The 20,814-nt window shown below is 42.4% G+C and overlaps 1 protein-coding gene across 2 annotated transcripts in view; it reads right to left on the bottom strand.

Moving 5' to 3' along the window:
- Positions 1–4,076: 4,076 nt before the first annotated feature.
- The window catches only part of LOC142650979 (thioredoxin-like), a 96,749-nt gene continuing 80,011 nt past the window's right edge, over positions 4,077–20,814 (bottom strand). For both annotated transcript variants that reach the window (XM_075825652.1, XM_075825653.1), the window contains exons 2-5: positions 19,711–19,815; positions 5,302–5,361; positions 5,137–5,202; positions 4,077–4,193 (exon numbers count right to left, since the gene is read on the bottom strand). In XM_075825652.1, the coding sequence (XP_075681767.1) occupies positions 4,122–4,193; positions 5,137–5,202; positions 5,302–5,361; positions 19,711–19,794 (282 nt within the window). In that variant the 5' untranslated portion in view covers positions 19,795–19,815 and the 3' untranslated portion in view covers positions 4,077–4,121. The remainder of the gene's footprint in view (positions 4,194–5,136; positions 5,203–5,301; positions 5,362–19,710; positions 19,816–20,814) is intronic.

Genomic DNA, 20,814 nt, shown 5'->3' with positions numbered 1-20,814 from the left:
ATAGACATGTAATATATTAAAATTTACGGTAGACAATGACGATCACAAATAAAAGGTCTATTTTAGGGTAAAACTATGTTATTACCAAAAAAAAATAGCTGAAACGTAAAAAAGCTTATTTTTTTACTATTATTTTCAAACTTTATGAATAAAAATTCTAAAATAGCAAAAAAGGTGTGTATAAAAACGATAAAAAACTAAACCTGCATTGTCTACGGAAAAAACGTTGCAAAAATCACGTCGGTTTTATTTTTTTTTAATAAAAATGTGTGTTTGGTGCAACTTTGTAATTACGTTTTATTAAAAAATATTTTCGCTTTTTGAGATACAGCTGCTTTGTATCCTGTATCCGTCAGGTCAGCAGGACTGACGGGATCAGTGAAACGGGCCCTGCGCTAAATTATAATCTTAGATGTGATAGATTTGAGGTGGATCCTGCGTGTCACTGATCCTGTCAGTCCTGCTGACCTGACGGATACAGGATACAAAGCAGCTGTATCTCAAAAAGTAAAAATATTTTTTAATAAAATCAATCAATCACACTGATACACACACATACTTATATATATATATATATATATATATATATATAATATAAAGTTTTTAAATGTGTACATAACCTTGTAGCACTATATACAAGAGTGAGCGCTGTGAGGTACTATATACAAGGGGGAGCGCTGTGTGGCACTATATACAAGGGGGAGCGCTGTGTGGCACTATATACAAGGGGGGCTGTGTAGTTCTATCCACAGTGGTATGTGTGTGGCGCTCTTTACAAGAGGGGGAGGGCTGTGTGGCGCTCTCTACAGGGGGGCTGTATGGCACTATCTATAGGGGGCTGTGTGTAACGCTCTCTACGAGGGGGATGTGTGATATATAGAGGGGGCTGTGTATGGCGATATCTATGGGGGTGTGTAATATCTACAGGGGCTGTGTGTGGCACTATGTACAGGGGGCTGTGTGTATGTGGCGTTTTACAGTGTGTGGTATTATATTCAGGCACGCAGTGTTTGGTGCTATTATATTTAGGGGCACAGTATGTGGCACCATAATAACTTTATTTTCGTTTATAGGTGTGGAAATGTTGGAAAAGTGAGGAGACGTCTGAGTGGCAAATTCTGCAGAAATGAGTCATGGCCGGGAGAAGTCGTTATGAGCGCTGGACCGGATGGAGAAGAAAAGAGGAAAAAAACTACTAGAATCTGAGACGTCGTCACCTGTGAGTCACTAGATTTATAGAGAATCTGTCCCCTCTCCTGACATGTTTATTATAGGAAATCCTTGTATTTCACAAAAAGTCTTTCTGCAGTCCAGGACTGATAGACAATTCCCCTTGTCAGGAGGTTGTGTCCCTGCACAGTGTGATACTGTCAGTATGTAGGGACACCGCGCTGTGACAAGGGAAATCGTAACACTGTTAATGCTTGCCCAAAAAGGTACTGTTAAAAATAGTTACGACGCGGCAGGGCGGCGGTGAGGAAGGGGGGCCCAAGTTTGGATAACAGCCCAGGGCCCATTGTCTACTTAATCCGCCACTGATGTTCACAGTGACATTTTTTAATCGTTTTTTGCTGCGGTTTAGCTGCATTTTTTTTAAACACATTTTTAAAAGTAAAATGCAACAAAATTGTGTGGCAAAAATTACACACGTGTAAACATACCTTAAAGAGGCTCTGTCACCAGATTATCAAATCCCTATCTCCTATTGAATGTGATCGGTGCTACAATGTACTGTAGATAACAGCAAAGTTTTTTTTTTTTTGTTTTTTTTTAAAACGATCATTTTTGCCCAAGTTATGAGCAATTTTATATTTATGCAAATGAGCTTTTCAATGGACAACTGGGCGTGTTTTCTCGTTTTACCAACTGGGCGTGTATTGTGTTTTTACCAACTGGGCGTTGTGAATAGAAGTGTATGACGCTGACAAATCAGCATCATACACTTCTCATCGTTCCCACCCAGCTTCTTTCACTGCAGACACACAGCGTGACGTCACCCACAGGTCCTTCAACCTTGGCGTCGGACAAAGAAGATACATCGGCTCCAGGCATCCAAAAGGTTAATATGCTCATCTCTAGGGAGTTTGCTATGCTTACCTGCACACGGTGATGCTGCTGCAGATTCAACTGTACCCTCTGACGCCTGGAGCTGATGTGTCTTCTCTCTTCCGACGCCAAGGTTGAAGGACCTGTGGGTGACGTCCCGCTGTGTGTCTGCAGTGAAAGAAGCTGGGTGGGAACGATGAGAAGTGTATGATGCTGATTTGTCAGCGTCATACACTTCTATTCACATCGCCCAGTTGGTAAAAACACAATACACGCCCAGTTGGTAAAAACACAATACACGCCCTGTTGGTAAAACGAGAAAACACGCCCAGTTGTCCATTGAAAAGCTAATTTGCATAAATATAAAATTGCTCATAACTTGGGCAAAAATGATCGTTTTAAAACAACTTTGCTGTTATCTACATTGCAGCGCCGATCACATTCACTAGGAGATAGGGATTTGATAATCTGGTGACAGAGCCTCTTTAACAGTGTCAGCCACATGCACCCTTTTCAGCCTAAACAGGAGCTGTCACTAGGTCCTACAGTGAGTTAGTAGTCTCACCTAATAGCCACTGTGTCTGTGAGTTCAGCTATGGACCGCTCTTCTTTTTGCCACAAATATGCAAATGACCCGCTGGCTGGCCAAGTGGGTTTCACCGCCAGTGTTTCTCTATTGGCGGAGCTACCACTGAGCCTCTGATGCTGACCTATCAGCGTGAGGCTGTTTCCTAAAGACAGTCTTAGGCGAAATTCACACGAACGTGTGCGTTTTGGAAGCGCAAAAAACGCTGCGTTTTTTGCGCGTTGCAGTTCCGTGTGTCATAAGTGTTTTTGTTACGTGGCTGCGTGATTTTAGCGCATATGCCATCCTTATGACACGCGGTTATGAGGTTTAGAAAAAGAAATGAAGGAGGTGATTTTATTTTTCCCTTCATTTCTTGATCTACTGTTGCGCAAATCACGCGCAGCACACTTCAATGGGTGTGTGATGCGCAAAAAACGCTCAAGTATAGGACATGTCGTGAGTTTCACGCAGCGGACACACGCTGCGTGCAAAACACAGAATGTCTGAATGTCCCCATCGCTTTACATAGGTCCGTGCGATGCGCGTGATTTTCACGCGCGTATCACGTACGTGAACTACACTCGTGTAAATAAGGCCTTAGGCCAGTGTCTTGTATACTGTGTCCAGTATAAATGTGTATACTTATACATATATATATATATATATATATATATATATATACATATATATATATAATATATATACATACATACAACACTTCCCTTTACAATTACATTTTTATTCTCTTCCATTTTTAAAATAACAATACTTCACTTGTTTCACTCATCTATAGCAAGTTTTTGAAGCTAGTCTTATTACACTTAAACAAAATAATTTTTGTTAGTGAAATTGTCTTCATTGTATACATTTTTACTATTCCTTGCCTTTTTTTCTGAAGGACATGGCGACGATCAAATTGTAGTTAAATAGGGTTTTCTGTTTTTAATATGTTTAATTTGACCTTTAATATGTAATTTTATGGCAAGTATATACAATGCAAGGTATTTACAAAGCGATTGAACCTTTATATATAAATTAAGCGATTCACTAGCTAGATTTGATAGCTACTTGATGGAATTTTGTCGCTTTTTCAAAAGTAGCAAAGCTTTTTTTTTATCCATAGATAATAGTAATATAGAGAAGATAGTAATATAAAAATCGCTTGAAAATCACATGTACAATTAACTTTCAAGTTACTTTTGTTAATATTACTCCATGGGGGAAAAAACAATTAGAAGTCTGTGTGTAGCCCAGGCCTAAGCTAAACTCTGGTCTTCTCCCTCTCACTCGTCATGTGCTCAACATCTATTACTTCTGGATAAAAAGAGGCAACTATTACATCTGAAATATGACTGCTCACAGATCATCTTCAATCTTCTGTATTTATATTTGTTTTAACATAGTTCCAATAATAAACCATGCAACGTATGCAATAATAAAAAATTCAGACTGGGCCTTCTTTTACAGTATATTTAAAATGTCTTTATTAATATGAAACTGCAACACATTACATCTGGAACCTTAGCTCTTCAACTTTACACTTCAGGAAGTCGACATTACCACCTTGGAATTTATAAACCTGGAATGGAACAAACATCTTAGTAAAACTGAATGGCTTTGCTGACCCAATTAATAATTGTTGGTCACAGGTTATTAGTAGGGGCTGAAGCTGGTTAATGTTAGTTAGAAAAAAATAACCTATGCAATTTCCATGTATGTACGTACAATTTAATAAGACCTCATGTAAATGGCAATATTCGAGATCCAAATCGCAGAGATCCCGACTACAGAGCCCACACTATACCTTTGTGTGTATCATGGTACACAGTGGTTTTTTTTTTAAATGCAGTCCTTGCACAACCGTAAGGGCATAGCCAGACGTGACGGAATTGCTGTGGAATTCCGCTGAGGACAGTCCGCAGTGGAATTCTCCTGCGGCCGTTTTTTACAGTTGTTTTAATACATTTTTAGGGAAGGTAGTTCAAACGTTGCGGAAAACTCCGCTGCGGACCATAGGCTGCGGTGCAGAATTTTCCCTCCGCGACATGCACTGACTGTTGCGAAGAAGAAGCAGAATTTTACTGCGGATTTCAGTCTTTGCAATGCAAAAACTGAAATCTGTGGCAAGTCCGCTGTCTTTTCTGCAACGTCTGAATTACCTGTCAAATATGCAAATGTTGGTGCAGATTTGTTGCGTAAATGCCCCAAATCTGCACCAACATTTGTAGCAGAAAAACTCTGCCACGTCTGGCCGTGCCCTAAAGGTCCATGCAGTCAGCTGTGTGATGAGCCCTAAGGCCAAATTCACATGGTACATGTGAACTCACACCAGACTATATACATTTATTTAAATGGCAGATGACACAAGTTAGGTTTTGTCACAGTGAGAAAGTAACGCTATCCTCAATAAATCATTGGTCCTTTTTGTGAAAGTTACGAAGATTCGCGGATTTAAAAAAATTAATCTAATTACAATAAAATATAGTCATTGATTAGGAACTTTGTTGTAATGTGTAACATACCAGATTCATATTTCTGTAAAAATGAAATGCTGGTACTCCGAGGATCTCATATCGTTCCACAAATTCCTACAAATGACAAGAAACAGAAAAATTAATATTACTGTCATTTTTATATAAGTGATAGAATTTCATATAGTTATGATAATATTCAGTTTTGCTACTTACATCTGATTTACGAACATCAATTTTAACAAACGCTATGTCCGGCATCTCATTGCTCATTGACTGTAAAAAAAAAAAAGTGGTCTGTTAGTAATTTGAAGAATATTAAATGGGTTAGCCGGTGATATAAAATTGATAGTGAGTGAATGAGGCTGAGCTGCAATACCAGTCCCGTTTCATAGACAAGAGTGAAGCTATTTCTAGAAAAAAGCAGCCATGTTTTTAGAATCTCATACACCTCCTTTCAAGTAAGCATATCGTAACATATAAATATGCGGTACAAGGAAATTAAGAAAGTAAAAGGAGAGGTAAAAAAAGAAAGTAAGACAAAGTGGGTCATTATACACCCAGGCAATTTGTGTTTTTATAATTTTTTACTTACTATGTAAATTTTATACATTTACACATTTTTTTACTATTAATTATGAAATATTTCAAGAGCATAGGGAAGCCATAGAGGGGGGTCTTCCTGCTCTAGCGCATCCTTGCATTACATGAACCGAGATTAATTTTAATGGAAGGATGGTAATGCCATATTTTCCCTTCAGCGAAAAGTGGCACTGGCCACAGCTTCCCCAGCGAGAACGACTGATCGCTGTGAATGACAGAAAAAAACTGGTCACGGCTTATTTTTGAAAAGGGATTGTCTTCTAGAGTCAACACTTTTAATAATAAGCACAGATTTGGGCATTGTGTTTATTTCTTTATTCATTTATTCACAGATAAAATCTGTAAAGTTAAGAAACTTCCAATGTTAACTAGGCTTCCTTAACCCCTTAAAGCTCAGTGACGTACTATTCCGTCATGGAAACCACCCCGTTCGCGCTCCATGACGGAATAGTACGTCACGGGAGTAACGGCCATTTCGGCCATCCTCCCGACACATACAGGAGCTGTGACAGCTGCTGTCTCGTACAGCAGCTGTCACAGCTCCTACAGTGGGGACTGATCGCTGTGTCCCCGCTGATTAACCCCTTAAAAGCCGCGTTCAATATAGATCGCGGCTTTTTAGGGGTTAAGCTGTCATCGCCAGCCTGCTACACGATAGCGGCCGGCGATGGTGACTATGGCAACCGGACACCAAACAATGGCGTCCGGCTATGCCATCGACGGAAGCCTAGTGGGTCCTGACAAAGTCAGGACCCACAATGCTTGCTGTCAGTGAGTAGCTGACAGTTCTGATACACTGCACTACGCATGTAGTGCAGTGTATTAGATTAGCGATCAGGGCCTCCTGCCCTCAAGTCCCCTAGTGGGACAAAGTAATAAAGTAAAAAAAAAGTTAAAAAAAGATATGTAAAAATAAGAAAATAAAAGTTTTAAAAGTGATCAAAGTAAAAATCCCCCTTTTTCCCTTATCAGTCCTTTATTATTATTAAAAATATATAAACAAACAAATAAACTATACATAATTGGTATCGCCACGTCCGTAACGCACTGAACTACAAAATTATTTAGTTATTTATCCCGCGCGGTGAACGCCGTAAAAGAAAATAATAATAAACCGAACCACAATCACAATTGTTTGGTCACTTCACCTCCCAAAAAATGGAATAAAAAGAGATCAAAAAGTCGCATGTACCTAAAAATGGTATTGATGGAAACTACAGTTCGTTACGCAAAAAATAAGTCCTCGCACGGCTTTATTGATTGAAAAATAAAAACGTTCTGGCTCTTAGAATAAGGCAACACAAAAAGTAAATGATTTTTTACAAAATGTATTTTATTGTGCAAATGGCATAAGACAAAAAAAACTATAAACATCTAGTATCGCCATAATCGTATCGCCCTGCAGAATAAAGTGAATATGTCATTTATAGCGCACGGTGAACGCTGTAAAAAAAATAGAATAAAAAAACAATAGTAGAATTGCTGTTTTTTAGTCACCACGCCACTTAAAGATAGAATAAAAATGGATCAGTAAGTCGCATGCATCCCATGAAAACTACAATGGATTCCTCAAGGGGTCTAGTTTCAAAAATGGGGTGACTGTTGGGGGATTTCCACTATTTTGGCACCACAAGACCTGTTCAAACCGGACATGGTTCCTAATAAAAAGGAGGTCTCATAATCCACTAGGTGCTCCTTTGCTTCGGAGGCCGGTGCTTCAGTCCACTACCGCACTAGGGCCACATGTGGGATATTTCTCAAAACTACAGAATCTGGGCAATAAGTATTGAGTTGCCTTTCTCTCGTAAAACCTTTTGTGTTATAGAAAAAAATGGTATAAAAAGGATTTTCTGACAAAAAAAAAATGTAAATTTCACCTCTACTTTGCTCTAAGTTCCTGTGAAACACCTAAAGGGTTCATAAACTTTCTAAATGCTGTTGCAAAAACTTTGAGGGGTCTAGTTTCTAAAATGGGGTGTTTCATAGCGGTGTCTAATATATAGGCCCCTCAAAGCAACTTCAGAACTGAACTGGAACCTAAAAAAATAAATAAATGAGGCAATACTTTGCTTCTTACATTATACTGATAATGAGCAGTGCCCACCCCCGAGATGGCCCCAGTTTTGACCGTATGTATAAACGGAGACCCCAATCAGACCGTTTCAGTGCCCGGTTTTCCCAAGCATACACCCCAAGAAGTGTATTTCTATTGATGAGTCCTTGGTAGATTTTAAAGGGAGGCTTCAATTCCGCCAGTACCTGCCGAGTAAGAGGGCAAGGTATGGCGTGAAGATGTATAAGCTGTGCGAGAGTGCATCAGGGTATACTTACAAATTTAGGATATATGAAGGGAAGACAGCAGTATTCAGCCCCCAGAATGTCCCCCCCCCCTTACTGGGAGTTAATGCAAAAATTGTGTGGGATTTGGTGCACCCACTGCTGGACCAGGGTTACCACCTCTACCTGGATAATTTTTATACCAACGTCCCACTCCTCAACTGCCTCGCTTCCAGTCCTGCGGCATGCGGCACTGCTAGAAGAAATCTGAGAGGCCTCCCTAAGACACTGCTTGGGCAAAGAAGAAGGGGTGAGAGCAGGGCACAATCTAGCAGCAACATATTGTGTGTCAAGTACAAGACAAGAGAGATGTCCTTGTATTGCCAACAATACATGGCCACACCAGTACCCATGTACCAGTACGAGGTACCAGTACAGAGACCCCCAAACCAGACTGCATCCTGGACTACAATAGGTACATGGGAGGGGTGGACTTGTCAGATCAAGTCCTGAAGCCCTACAGCGCCATGCGGTGTGGTATAAGAAGCTGGCCGTACACATCATTATCAAGAACCTAATCTTTAGGGACCAAGAAGGGGGCACCCAGTACTTCTGGAAGCGAAGCCACAGGCATCGTACAAGGGCAACACTTTCCAGAAGAAGTTCCCCAAACTGGCAAGAAGGGAAAAAGTCAAAAGAGGTGCAAAGTCTGCTATAAGAGGGGGATAAGGGAGGACACAATATATCAATGTGACACATGTCCCGAAAAACCAGGGCTCTGTATGAAAGAGTGTTTTAAAATTTATCATAGATTTTTAGATTTTTCATCCACCCTGATGCACTCCGCACAGCTTATCCCCCTCATCTTTCCCTGCTGAGCCCTGCTGTGTGCCCAGGCAGCAGATAACAGCCACATGTAGGGTATAGCCGTACCTGGGAGAACCCACATTACAGTTTATGGGGTGTATATCTCTGGTGGCGCATGCTGGGCACAATATATTGTATATTGGATGCTGAAATAGCATAGATATATAGAAAATTGCAAATCTCACTCTGCACCAACTGCTGCGCATTATCTTTTACACAATACCTGTGGGGTCAAAATGCTCACTACACCTCTAGATGAATGTCTTAAGGGGTGTAGTTTTTAAAATGGGGTCACTTCTCGGGGGTTTCAACTGTACTGGTACCTCAGGGGCTTCTGCATACATGACTTAGCAGCAGAAAAGCTCCAGTAGGCCAAATGGTAGTGTTTTCCTTCTGAGCCCTCCCATGGGCCCAAACTGCAGTTTATCACCACAAATGGGGTATTGCTGCACTCAGGAGAAATTGGGCAATAAAATGGGGTATTTTGTTCCCTGTGAAAATAATAAATTTTGATCAAAAATGACATCTTACTGGAAAAAATTACATTTTTTTAATTTCACAGCCCAATTCAAATACAATGTGAAAAAACTGTGTGGTCAAAATGGTAACAACAACCATACATGAATTCCTTGAGGGGTGTAGTTTCCAAAGTGGGGTCACTTTTGGGGGATTCCTACTGTTTTGGCACCTCAACACCTCTTCAAACCTGGCATGCTGCCTAAAATATATTCTAATATAAAAGAGGCCCCAAAATGTACTAGGTGCTTCTTTGATTCTAGGGCTTGTGTTTTAGTCCACGAGCGCAGTAGGGCCACATGTGGGACATTTCTAAAAACTGCAGAATCTGGACAATACATATTTAGTAGTGTTTCTCTGGTAAAATCTTCTGTGTTACAGAGAAAAAATGGAATAAAATTGAAATTCAGCAAGAAAAATTACATTTGCAAATTTCACCTCCACTTTGCTTTAATTCCTGTGAAATTCCTAAAGGGTTAAAAACTTCCTAAATGCTGTTTTGAATACTTTGAGGGGTCTAGTTTTTAAAATGTTTTTTTTATGGGGGTTTTTAATACATAGGCCACCCAAAGCCACTTCAGAACTGAACAGGTACCTCAAAAAAAAGGCTTTTGAAATTTTCTTAAAAATATGAGAAATTGCTGTTTATGTTCTAAGTCTTGTAACGTCCAAGAAAAATAAAAGAATGTTCAAAAAACGATGCCAATCCAAAGTAGACATATGGGAAATGTGAACTAGTAACTATTTTGGGTGGTATAACCGTCTGTTTTACAAGCAGGTGCATTTAAATTCTGAAAAATGCTATTTTTTCAAAATTTTCTATAAATTTTGCAATTTTTCACAAATATACACTGAATATATCGACCAAATTTTACCACTAACATGAAGCCCAATGTCTCACGAGAAAACAATCTCAGAATCGCTTGGATAGGTTTAAGCATTCCGACGTTATTACCACATAAAGTGAAATATGTCAATTTTGAAAAATGGGCTCTGAGCCTTAAGGCCCAAACAGGGCTGTGTCCTTAAGGGGTTAAAAACAAACATTCTACGAGAGGCATTAGACAGGACATTGTGGCCGCAAAACAAGCCACAACTCCACACACTCCGGTCACCATGCTTTTGGGATTTGGACGCTGAAAAGGCATTTGTTGCGGTTTCATGGCCTTATTTGCACATGACTCTCAGACACCGAGGCTTCAGAGATAATTTTTTGGACTTCCCAAACGGTTAACAGCAACAGGCACATACAATGTTCACCATCAATGGTTACAACACGCTGACTATTGATATTCCATAGACCACTTTCTCAGGCACCTTCACACAAAGACGCCCTATCAGGGGAAACATGTGGGCTCCACACAACTGAAACTCTCAGCCTTTGCTGATTACATACTTAGGGCTTATTCAGACGAACGTGATATACGTGATTTTAACGCGCGTCGCACGGACCTATATTAGTCTATGGGGCCGTGCAGACAGTTGCGTGATTTTTACGCAACGTGAGTCCGCTGCGTAAAAGTCACGACATGTCCGTTCTTTGTGCATATTTCGCGCATCACGCACCCATTGAAGTCAATGGGTGCGTGAAAATCACGCAAACCACACGGAAGCACTTCCGTGGGACGCGCGTAATTCGCGCAACAGCAGTGAAAAGGATGAATGAAAACAGAAAAGCACCACGTGCTTTTCTGTTTACAAACATCCAAACGGAGTGTCATAATGATGGCGGCTGCGCGAAAAGCACGCAGCCGCGCATCATACAGGGCTGACACACGTGCCTTTTGCGCATGCAAAACGCCGCATTTTTTGCGTGCGCAAAACGCACACGCTCGTGTGAATCCGGCCATATATATATATATATATATATATATATGTATATATATATATATATATATATATATAAAAAATCCCTTAACCCCCTGGGTATCCCTGTCAAATTCAAGATTAACGTATCTAAATCTGGTGCACTGATTTTGTAGGGCCCTACAAAGCAGACTTGGTTCCCCATGTATGACTTTAACTGGAACACTTCTTACAGCCCCTATTTAGGTGTTGGCATTACGAGATCTCCTACATTATTATATAAATGTAATATGGGATCTTTTATATCATATCTGAGACCTCAACTCACCTCGTGGAACTTCACGCTATTCTTCTTAGGCAGAGCAAACTTGCTGAAGATGGTAATATTTCCTAAACTACTATACATTTTACAATCTTTGCCACTCTACATTATTCCACTGTTTCATATGGAATAACAAACAACCAAGAATGGGATTACACGTCCTAAAACAACATACAACTAATGGGGGAATAAATTTCTAGGACATACAACTCTATAACCTGGCTGCTCCACTTTGTATAATAAGAGATTGGTTGACTAACTCGTCAATTTATATAGATCTCAGATCAGCATTTCCTTCCTAATATTGCTTTGGTTAATTTCCTACATTTATCACACACAAAACTGCCTGATAGCGCCCCCAAAACCCATTATTAGTAACCACATGGAAAGTCTGGGCCAAAAGCTGACAGATATTATCCCTGAATGTAAGATATTCCCTATCCCTACAATTTTTGGGAAATCCTGCTTTTCAAGGAGGCAAACCGCCTCCTATAGTTAGCCTTTGGCACTAGATTACTCAATATTGCAAATTTGGTAGATAACACTAAACGACATACATATACATTTAACAAATTGAGATCTAGTCATGAAATAGTGGGCCCACATCCAATCCACTTTCTGCAAGCCCAAAGCTACATTGGTAATTTCTTAAAACACCTAACAAATAAAGATTGGGATGACCCCTTCTTGACACTTAGACACTCCCGCAACCTGTTACCTAAAAAAATTACGTGCTACTACAGGCTGCTTTCATGTAAGTTTGACTATCATGCCACTTCCACAGGCATCGCATATTGAGCTAATACCCTTGAGGATCTCTGTTGATGACATCTTGTCCGCATTGCATACTGCAGCTAAATATTTTCCCTCTGCCATGTATTGGGAAATAGCATACAAGGTGACACATAGAGCTTACATTTCCCCACACAGGGGTTTCCTTATTGGTAACACTACAAATCACTCTTGCCCTAAATGTTTTGCTCCTTATGCAGAGCTCCTTCATTGTCTACGGTCCTGCCCTCACATGCAAACTTTCTGGCGCACAGTTCTTTGTTGTCGCACAACTCCTAGACACTTTTATCCCTATGCAAATTCACGAAGTCTTGTTGGAATTATCCCAAATGATGTTGATATACGGTTTGAACATGAGCGAAAATTTTTATTGTTCATCGTAGCGGCAGCACGCAAGCCAATTTTACATTGTTGAATCTCCTCATCACCAACCCCCACCAGACTTTTCACTGAGAATCTTTCCTTTCCTTTGTTCAAGGAAAAAAAGGTGAATCAATTCTTTCAAATATGAAGGAGGTTTATACTTCTTCTCCCTGATCATATAAAAGTGAAGCTGAAATACGGTTTTGGCGTAACAACTTGGTACCTTGAGCAATCCCTCTCTGGTACGACACCTATCACAATTTGATACATTTATTACCTTGCTTGGTGATTGTCTTATATGGGATTGATATATGAGGTCCGAGTGTCCAGATTCTACCTATGTCCCTCCACCCCTTTTTTTGTTTTTATATATATTTTAAAACTGTGATAAACAGGATATATCTCAAATCTCTAACAGAATTACATATACTTATAGGGACAGGCTATCCTCCTGGATAGACACATCTGACTCTAGCTCTTTTGATTTTGAGGCATTCTCTGACGTTGAACTTCTTCTATAGGTTATTTACTTTATTACAAAAAAGAGATGTCTCTATTTTCTGATATGGTTCTAACTATGTGTCCTTATTGAACAATAAGTTCACTGCTTTACAGACTTTGCTGACTTCTAGGTCAAGGCTATACATCTGATTATTATCCTTATGTATGAGGCTGGATTCACACGAGGTCATTACGTCCGTAACTGACGGACGTATTTCGGCCGCAAGTCCCAGACTGAACACAGTGCAGGGAGCCGTGCTCCTAGTATCATACTTATGTACGATGCTAGGAGTCCCTGCCTCGCTGCCGGACAACTGTCCCATACTGAAAACATGATTACAGTACGGGACAGTTGTCCAGCAGTGAGGCAGGGACTCCTAGCATCGTACATAACTATGATGCTAGGAGCCCGGCTCCCTGCACTGTGTTCGGTCCGGGACTTGCGGCCAAAATACGTCCGTCAATTACGGACGTAATGACCTCGTGTGAATCCAGCGTAAGACCATTGGTCTTTGGATCTCCATTGATCTTCAGATATCCCCTGAACTCATGGTATTTCTTATTGATGTATGTTGATTGACTTCTACCTATTCTCTTATGTTCCCTTATTCATAACTCGAGTCATTATATATATAAAGGTTATATGCAATGGGGCTACACACTATAGTCCGGATAAAAATTCAACACACTGTCTCCAGGAAAAGTTCCTCACTATGCCCTGGAAGAAGCTGGACAAGGAAAAACCCAAGGTCGGGTAGGAGGGGCTTGGCGTGCAATGTGGAGATTTTATATATTTATGAGCGTTTTTTACTTTGTGAGTATATGGAATAAAATACCAAAGATTTTATCCAATGCTGCAGTCTGCGCTATGTTTGTCTGCTTTTATCCTTTACAGAACCACTTTGTGTGAAGGCTGGGAGACCATGCAGTAGAAACACCAAGTGTGTTCTGATACTTCAACTACCACATCTAACGTCGTTCATATTGGGGATGGTGAGGAACTTTTCCTGGAGTCAGCGTGTCACATTTTTTTCCCAACTATACAGTGTGTAACCCCATTGCATATACTCTTTATGTATTTCTGAGTGGATTAATGGACTTTATGCAATGCAATTGGGTGCTCCACTGACTACAGATTAGTGAAAACCATATTTCAGTACATTATATCGAGTCATTATATGTTCCCCTCTGACCCTTCCCTTCCCCATCCCCTTTTCCTTCTGTACACTTGGTTACAAAAAAGTTTAAAACGTTCAATAAAAACATTATTAAAAGTTAAGAAACTTCCACTCTAAGCTTTACACAGTACCTCCAGAACCACAACATTGAAGGGGATAAAAAGTCTCCAGTGGCACCGAGACATAGTATTAGAGACTTGTATACAGGCTATTCTCACTGGAACCAATACGATCAAGGGCCCATGTACCAGTAAAAAGGCTAGTGCCACCTGAGCAATAAGCAGGACCCTTTTGGAATGAGAGCCAAACCAGCAGCAGCAAGCACTTAATGTTGAATAGTATTAGGAATGCTATTGTAAAAGCTGCACTGGGGTTGCAAAGCAAGACTTGTGTGACATCACATCCTCTGCTAGTGTTTTAGAGAGCAAAGCTGGTGTTTTAAAGAACTGGCAAGTTGGTTGAGAGCTGTCTTTTAGCTGCACAGCTGTCTAGAAATTGCCTGGGGTTGTGGACTGCACCAGTTGGATAAGGTCATCATCCACGAGCTGCACACAGGGCCGCCATCAGGGGGGTATTAGGGGTAGTGGTGTGAGGGGCCCGGCCAAACCTAATTGAAAGGGGGGCCCGGCAACTGCCTCGACATTCTTTTGGTAGGAAAAAACGGGCCCCTGCAATGGGGCCCGTTTTTTTCACCAAAAGAATGTCGTGAGCTGCTGCTGCTGCTGCGGGCCCCCTCCCCTCGTCATGGGGGGCCGTCAAACCGTCCGCGTCCACGAACGCCCGCACTGGAGACCGCCCGCGCGCGCACCCGCGATCGACCGCGCGCGCACCCGCGACCGGCCGCCCGCGAACGAAGCGCGCGCAGCCGCGGACCCACATGGACAAAACTTACCTGGAGCCTGGCTGGAGGTGAAGGACTGGACGTCTGGACCGAAGACCTCCCCTGGAAGACATCGCCGGAAGAGGACTGGAGTGGGAGCAGCTCTTCTGACAGTGAGTAAATTATCTCAAAGTGTTGTTTATGTATAGCCCTGTTCACACAGTATTTTGCAGGCAAAAAAAAATCTGCCTCAAAATTCCTTAAAGAATTTTGAGGCAGATTTTGCCCTGCCCACACTATCTTGCCGCGTTTTTTTGCTGCGTTTTTTGCCCGCGGCGATTGAGGACAGCAGACAAAAAACGCAGCGAAAAATGCATTTTCTGCCTCCCATTGATTTCGATGGCAGGTCAGAGGCGGAACCGCGGCAAGAAAGGACGTGCTGCTTTTTCTTTTTTCCGCGACTGGCTCCCATTGATTTCAGATTAAATCAATGGGAGGCGGTTTTGGAAGTTTTTTGGTGCTGATTCTGACGCAGTGTCCGAGTCAATATCAAGGCCCAAAAACTCTGTGAACTGGGCCTTATTGTTAGGGCTTATTCAGACGAACGTGTAATACGTCCGTGCAACGCGCGTGATTTTCACGCGCCTCGCACGGACCTATGTTACTCTATGGGGCCGTGCAGACTGTCAGTGATTTTCACGCAGCGTGTGTCCGCTGCGTAAAACTCACGACATGTCCTATATTGGTGCATTGTTCGCGCATCACGCACCCATTGAAGTCAATGGGTGGGTGAAAATCACGCCCAGCACTTCCGCAGCAGTATAAACTATGAATGAAATTAGAAAAGCACCACGTGCTACAAACATACAAACAGAGTGTCATAATGATGGCGGCTGCGCGAAAATCACGCAGCCGCGCATCATACGCTGCTGACACACGGAGCTGTTATGGAACTTTTGCATGCGCAAAACGCCACGTTTTTTGCGCGTGCAAAAAGCACATGCTCGTGTAAATCCGGCCTTAGGGTAGGAACACACTAGGCATGAACGCTGCGGATTTTATGCAACACATTTTATTGTGGAAAATCCGCAGCGTATCACAGTCGCAGCAGAGTGGATGAGATTTCAACAAATCTCATCCACACGCTGCAAAAATAATGGACCTGCCGTGTGACTTTTTAAGCCGCAGCGTGTCAATGTATTCTGTGGAATCGCTGCTCCTCTGTTGCGGAAATGCTGCGGTTCTGCCGCAAATATCACACATGAGAAAAAAAAAAGGTACTTTTTTAAATTGATAAAGTTTAGACTTACCCCGGCCGTAGTCCTGGTGACGCGATCCTCTATTCTTAGCGTAGCCCCGCCTCCTGTCATGACGTTTCATCCCATGTGACTGCTGCAGCGGTCACATGGTCTACAGCGTCATCCCAGGAGGCGGGGCTACGTTCAGAAGAGAGAGATGCGTCACCTAAACTACGGCCCTGGCAAGTCTAAACTTTTTTTTCCCTGCAGGATTCCCGCAGCGGACATGCCTCACGAAACCTGCGCCACTATTTGGTGCGGTTTTGCTGGCAGAATTCCCTGCGGCTCCCGGGATAAGCTGTGGAGTTTTACTCAGCATATCCGCCTAGTGTGTCCCTTATGATGTCGCTCCTGGAGCTGCTGCCGCTCTCTAAATAGGCAGTTGGTTCAGTAGAATTTGGAATTATTTTTTTTTGCGAACCAGCTTAAAAAAATACAAAACTTTTGTGTTAGGGCCTGTTCACATCACTGTTCGCTTCCGCTCCGGGGTTCCGTCTGAGGTTTCCGTCGGGTGAACCCCGCAACGGAAAGTGAAAGTGACAGCACAGCTTCCGTTTCAGTCACCATTGATCTCAATGGTGACGGAAACATCGCTAATGGTTTCCGTTCGTCACCATTCCGGCTGGTTTTCGGACGGAATTAATAGCGCAGTCGACTGCGCTAATGGTGATGGAAACGGAAGCTGTGCTATCACTTTCACTTTCCGTTGCGGGGTTCACCCGACAGAAACCTCAGACGGAACCCCGGAGCGGAAGCGAACAGTGATGTGAACAGGCCCTAACACAAAAGTTTTGTATTTTTTTAAGCTGGTTCACAAAAAAAAATAATTCCAAATTCTACTGAACCAACTGCCTATTTAGAGACCGGCAGCAGCTCCAGGAGCGACATCATAAGGGACACACTAGGCGGATATGCTGAGTAAAACGACACAGCTTATCCGCCCCGGTAGCCGCAGGGAATTCCGCCAGCAAAACCGCACCGAATAGTGGCGCAGGTTTCGTGAGGCTTGTCCGCTGTGGGAATCCTGCAGGGAAAAAAAAGTTTAGACTTACCCCGGCCGTAGTTTAAGTGACGCATCTCTCTCTTCTGAACGTAGCCCCGCCTCCTGGGATGACGCTGTAGACCATGTGACCGCTGCAGCAGTCACATGGGATGAAACGTCATGACAGGAGGCGGGGCTACGCTAAGAATAGAGGATCGCGTCACCAGGACTACGGCCGGGGCAAGTCTAAACTTTTTTATAAATTTAAAAAAGTGCCTTTTTTTTTCTCATTTGTGATTTTTGCGGCAGAACCGCAGCATTTCCGCAACAGAGGAGCAGCGATTCCACAGAATAAATTGACATGCGACTGCAGTCACACTGCAGGTCCATTATTTTTGCAGCGTGTGGATGAGATTTGTTCAAACCTCACCCACTCTGCTGCGACTGTAATACGCTGCGGATTTTACACAATAAAATGTGTTGCATAAAATCCGCAGCGTTCATGCCTAGTGTGTTCCTACCCTAAGGCCGGATTTACACAAGCGTGTGCTTTTTGCGCGCGCAAAAACGTGGCGTTTTGCGCTTGCAAAAGGTCCATAACAGCTCCGTGTGTCAGCAGCGTATGATGCGCGGTTGCGTGATTTTCGCGCAGCCGCCATCATTATGACACTCTGTTTGTATGTTTGTAGCACGTGGTGCTTTTCTGTTTTCATTCATAGTTTATACGGCTGCGGAAGTGCTGGGCGTGATTTTCACGCACCCATTGACTTCAATGGGTGCGTGATGCGCGAACAATGCACAAATATCGGACATGTCGTGAGTTTTACGCAGCGTACACACGGACACACGCTGCGTGAAAATCACTGACAGTCTGCACGGCCCCATAGAGTAACATAGGTCCGTGCGAGGCGCGTGAAAATCACTGACAGTCTGCGCGGCCCCATAGAGTAACATAGGTCCGTGCAACGCGCGTGAAAATCACACACGTTTCACGGACGTATTACACGTTCGTCTGAATAAGCCCTAACAATAAGGCCCAGTTCACAGAGTTTTTGGGCCTTGATATTGACTCGGACACTGCGTCAGAATCAGCACCAAAAAACTTCCAAAACCGCCTCCCATTGATTTAATCTGAAATCAATGGGAGCCAGTCGCGGAAAAAAGAAAAAGCAGCACGTCCTTTCTTGCCGCGGTTCTGCCTCTGACCTCCCATCGAAATCAATGGGAGGCAGAAAATGCATTTTTCGCTGCGTTTTCTGTCTGCTGTCCTCAATCGCCGTGGGCAAAAAACGCGGCAAGATAGTGTGGGCAGGTCAAAATCTGCCTCAAAATTCGGTGCGCGGTTCCAGGCGGTCGCCGGTGCGCATGCGCGGGAGTTTGCGGGTGCGCGTGATCGGTCGCACAGGCGGCGGTGTTTGACGGCCCCCATGCTACCCAGGGCCGCCATCAGGGGGGTATTAGGGGTACTGATGTGAGAGGCCCGGCCAAACCTAATTGAAAGGGGGGCCCGCAGCTCATGACATTCTTTTGGTGAAAAAAACGGGCCCCATTGCAGGGGCCTGTTTTTTTTTCTACCAAAGGCAAGTCGCGGCAGTTTGCCGGGCCCCCCTTTCAATTAGGTTTGGCCGGGCCTCTCACATCAGTACCCATAATACCCCCCCTGATGGCGGCCCTGGGTACCATGATATAGTACTGGACGGAGTACCGTTAACAGGCGGTGCCACGGTAGGGGGGCCCAGAAAATGTAGCTGTAGGGGGCCCTGAAATTCCTGATGGCGGCCCTGGCTGCACACAACATAACTCAGAAAGTCACTTTACCATAAATATGATTAGTGTTTCATACGTCAGTCTTAATACATATTCTGCAACGGGGGAAGTCCTAAAATGAAATCTACGCCTGCTACAAGCAGGCATAGATTTGCGCTAAAATTTGCACAATTTTCGATCATTATAAATGTGTCTGAAACTTGCTGGCTCTACTTCTTCCGGGTAACCGCTTACACTTTTTTTAGGCAGTTTTCAATAGTCTTGAAGAGAGAAACATCGCAAATTTTAGCGCAAAAATGGTAAGCGCCAAAATTTGCAACTTTTCTACACCAGGAAGGCAGAGTAATTGCAGCAGCAATTAATAGAATTGTGGACCAAATATTATTTAGGGTCTACAATACTATGCTCCAAGGAAGAAACTGAGTCAATATTTAAGGGCATATTTATTTACTTCAGGGGACAAAATCAATCACTGTCGATTTACCTATAAAATCAGACATTAGACATTTATTAAACCAAAATCTTCCACTTACCTCCAAGAGGGGCGTTGTTAATCTGCATGGTCCACAGTTTCCAGAGGTGAAGGCAACAACTATAAGCTTCCTTCCAGATTTCATTAATACTTCTTGAAGCTCATGCTATATAAGAGAAGAAACAAATTCATAAAACATATCTCATATGAGTCTATGATTACTATGAGGGTCAGTCTAGCTAAAAAAAAAAAAAAAAAGCTTATATATTACAAGTTATTAAGACACCAGACTACTGCTAATATACCACAGAATATGTTGAACCTCTTTTAAGGTATGAGACGATTTTGGTTGATTTCTATTATGATTCTGGTAATGACTAATCTTAAAGGGTTATTCCCATCACAGACATTCATGACATATCCGCAGGCATTATATGTCTGATAGGTGCGGATCTCACCTCTGGGACCAGCACCCCTCACCAGAATGCAGTTCCCCTAAGCCGACTCTTAGGCAGCCACCACATCCAGACAGGAAATGAATGGAGAATTGTTAACGCATGTGCACGGCTCTCACTATTCTATTCCGTGTGTCATATAAATTATACATGTGTGCGGCCACCTCCCCATTTATTCTTCTGGAGAATAGGGGCTGTTCTGGAGACAGATGCGGGTCCCACTTCTCTAGCAGACATTTAAGGCATATCCTTTGGATATGCAATAAATGGCTATGAACAGTATACCACGTTAAGCATTTTGTACATCCATTTTGACTACGCGGTACTTTCTGTAGTCAAAAAATATTGACTAGTTTACATGCAATTAACATAAATATTTAGCCAAAAATTGCATTATATTTTTTTGCCCACGAAAAAAAAAATACAAAAATTATGTTTATGGTAAGCAGTTTATCTTGATAGGTCCAACATTCTGGGCTGATTAATTTCTTATAATGTCTTTGTAGCAGCTGGTGTTATGCTTTTCTTACAGAGCTCCAAATGCCCTGACAATTAGTTAAAGTGTGGCTAAACGTTTGACAAACTTCTGACATGTGATAGTGACATAGTAAACCTACAGTGAACCTCAAAACACACAGGGACATGACGCCGTACTCCTGTGGTCTAGATACATAGATGATATTCTGTTTATCTGGCAAGGCTCCACTAAA

This window comes from Rhinoderma darwinii, chromosome 1 (genome assembly GCF_050947455.1).
Source record: "Rhinoderma darwinii isolate aRhiDar2 chromosome 1, aRhiDar2.hap1, whole genome shotgun sequence".
In the NCBI taxonomy this organism is placed as follows: domain Eukaryota; kingdom Metazoa; phylum Chordata; class Amphibia; order Anura; family Rhinodermatidae; genus Rhinoderma; species Rhinoderma darwinii.
This window is presented reverse-complemented; position numbering and strand designations above follow the sequence as displayed.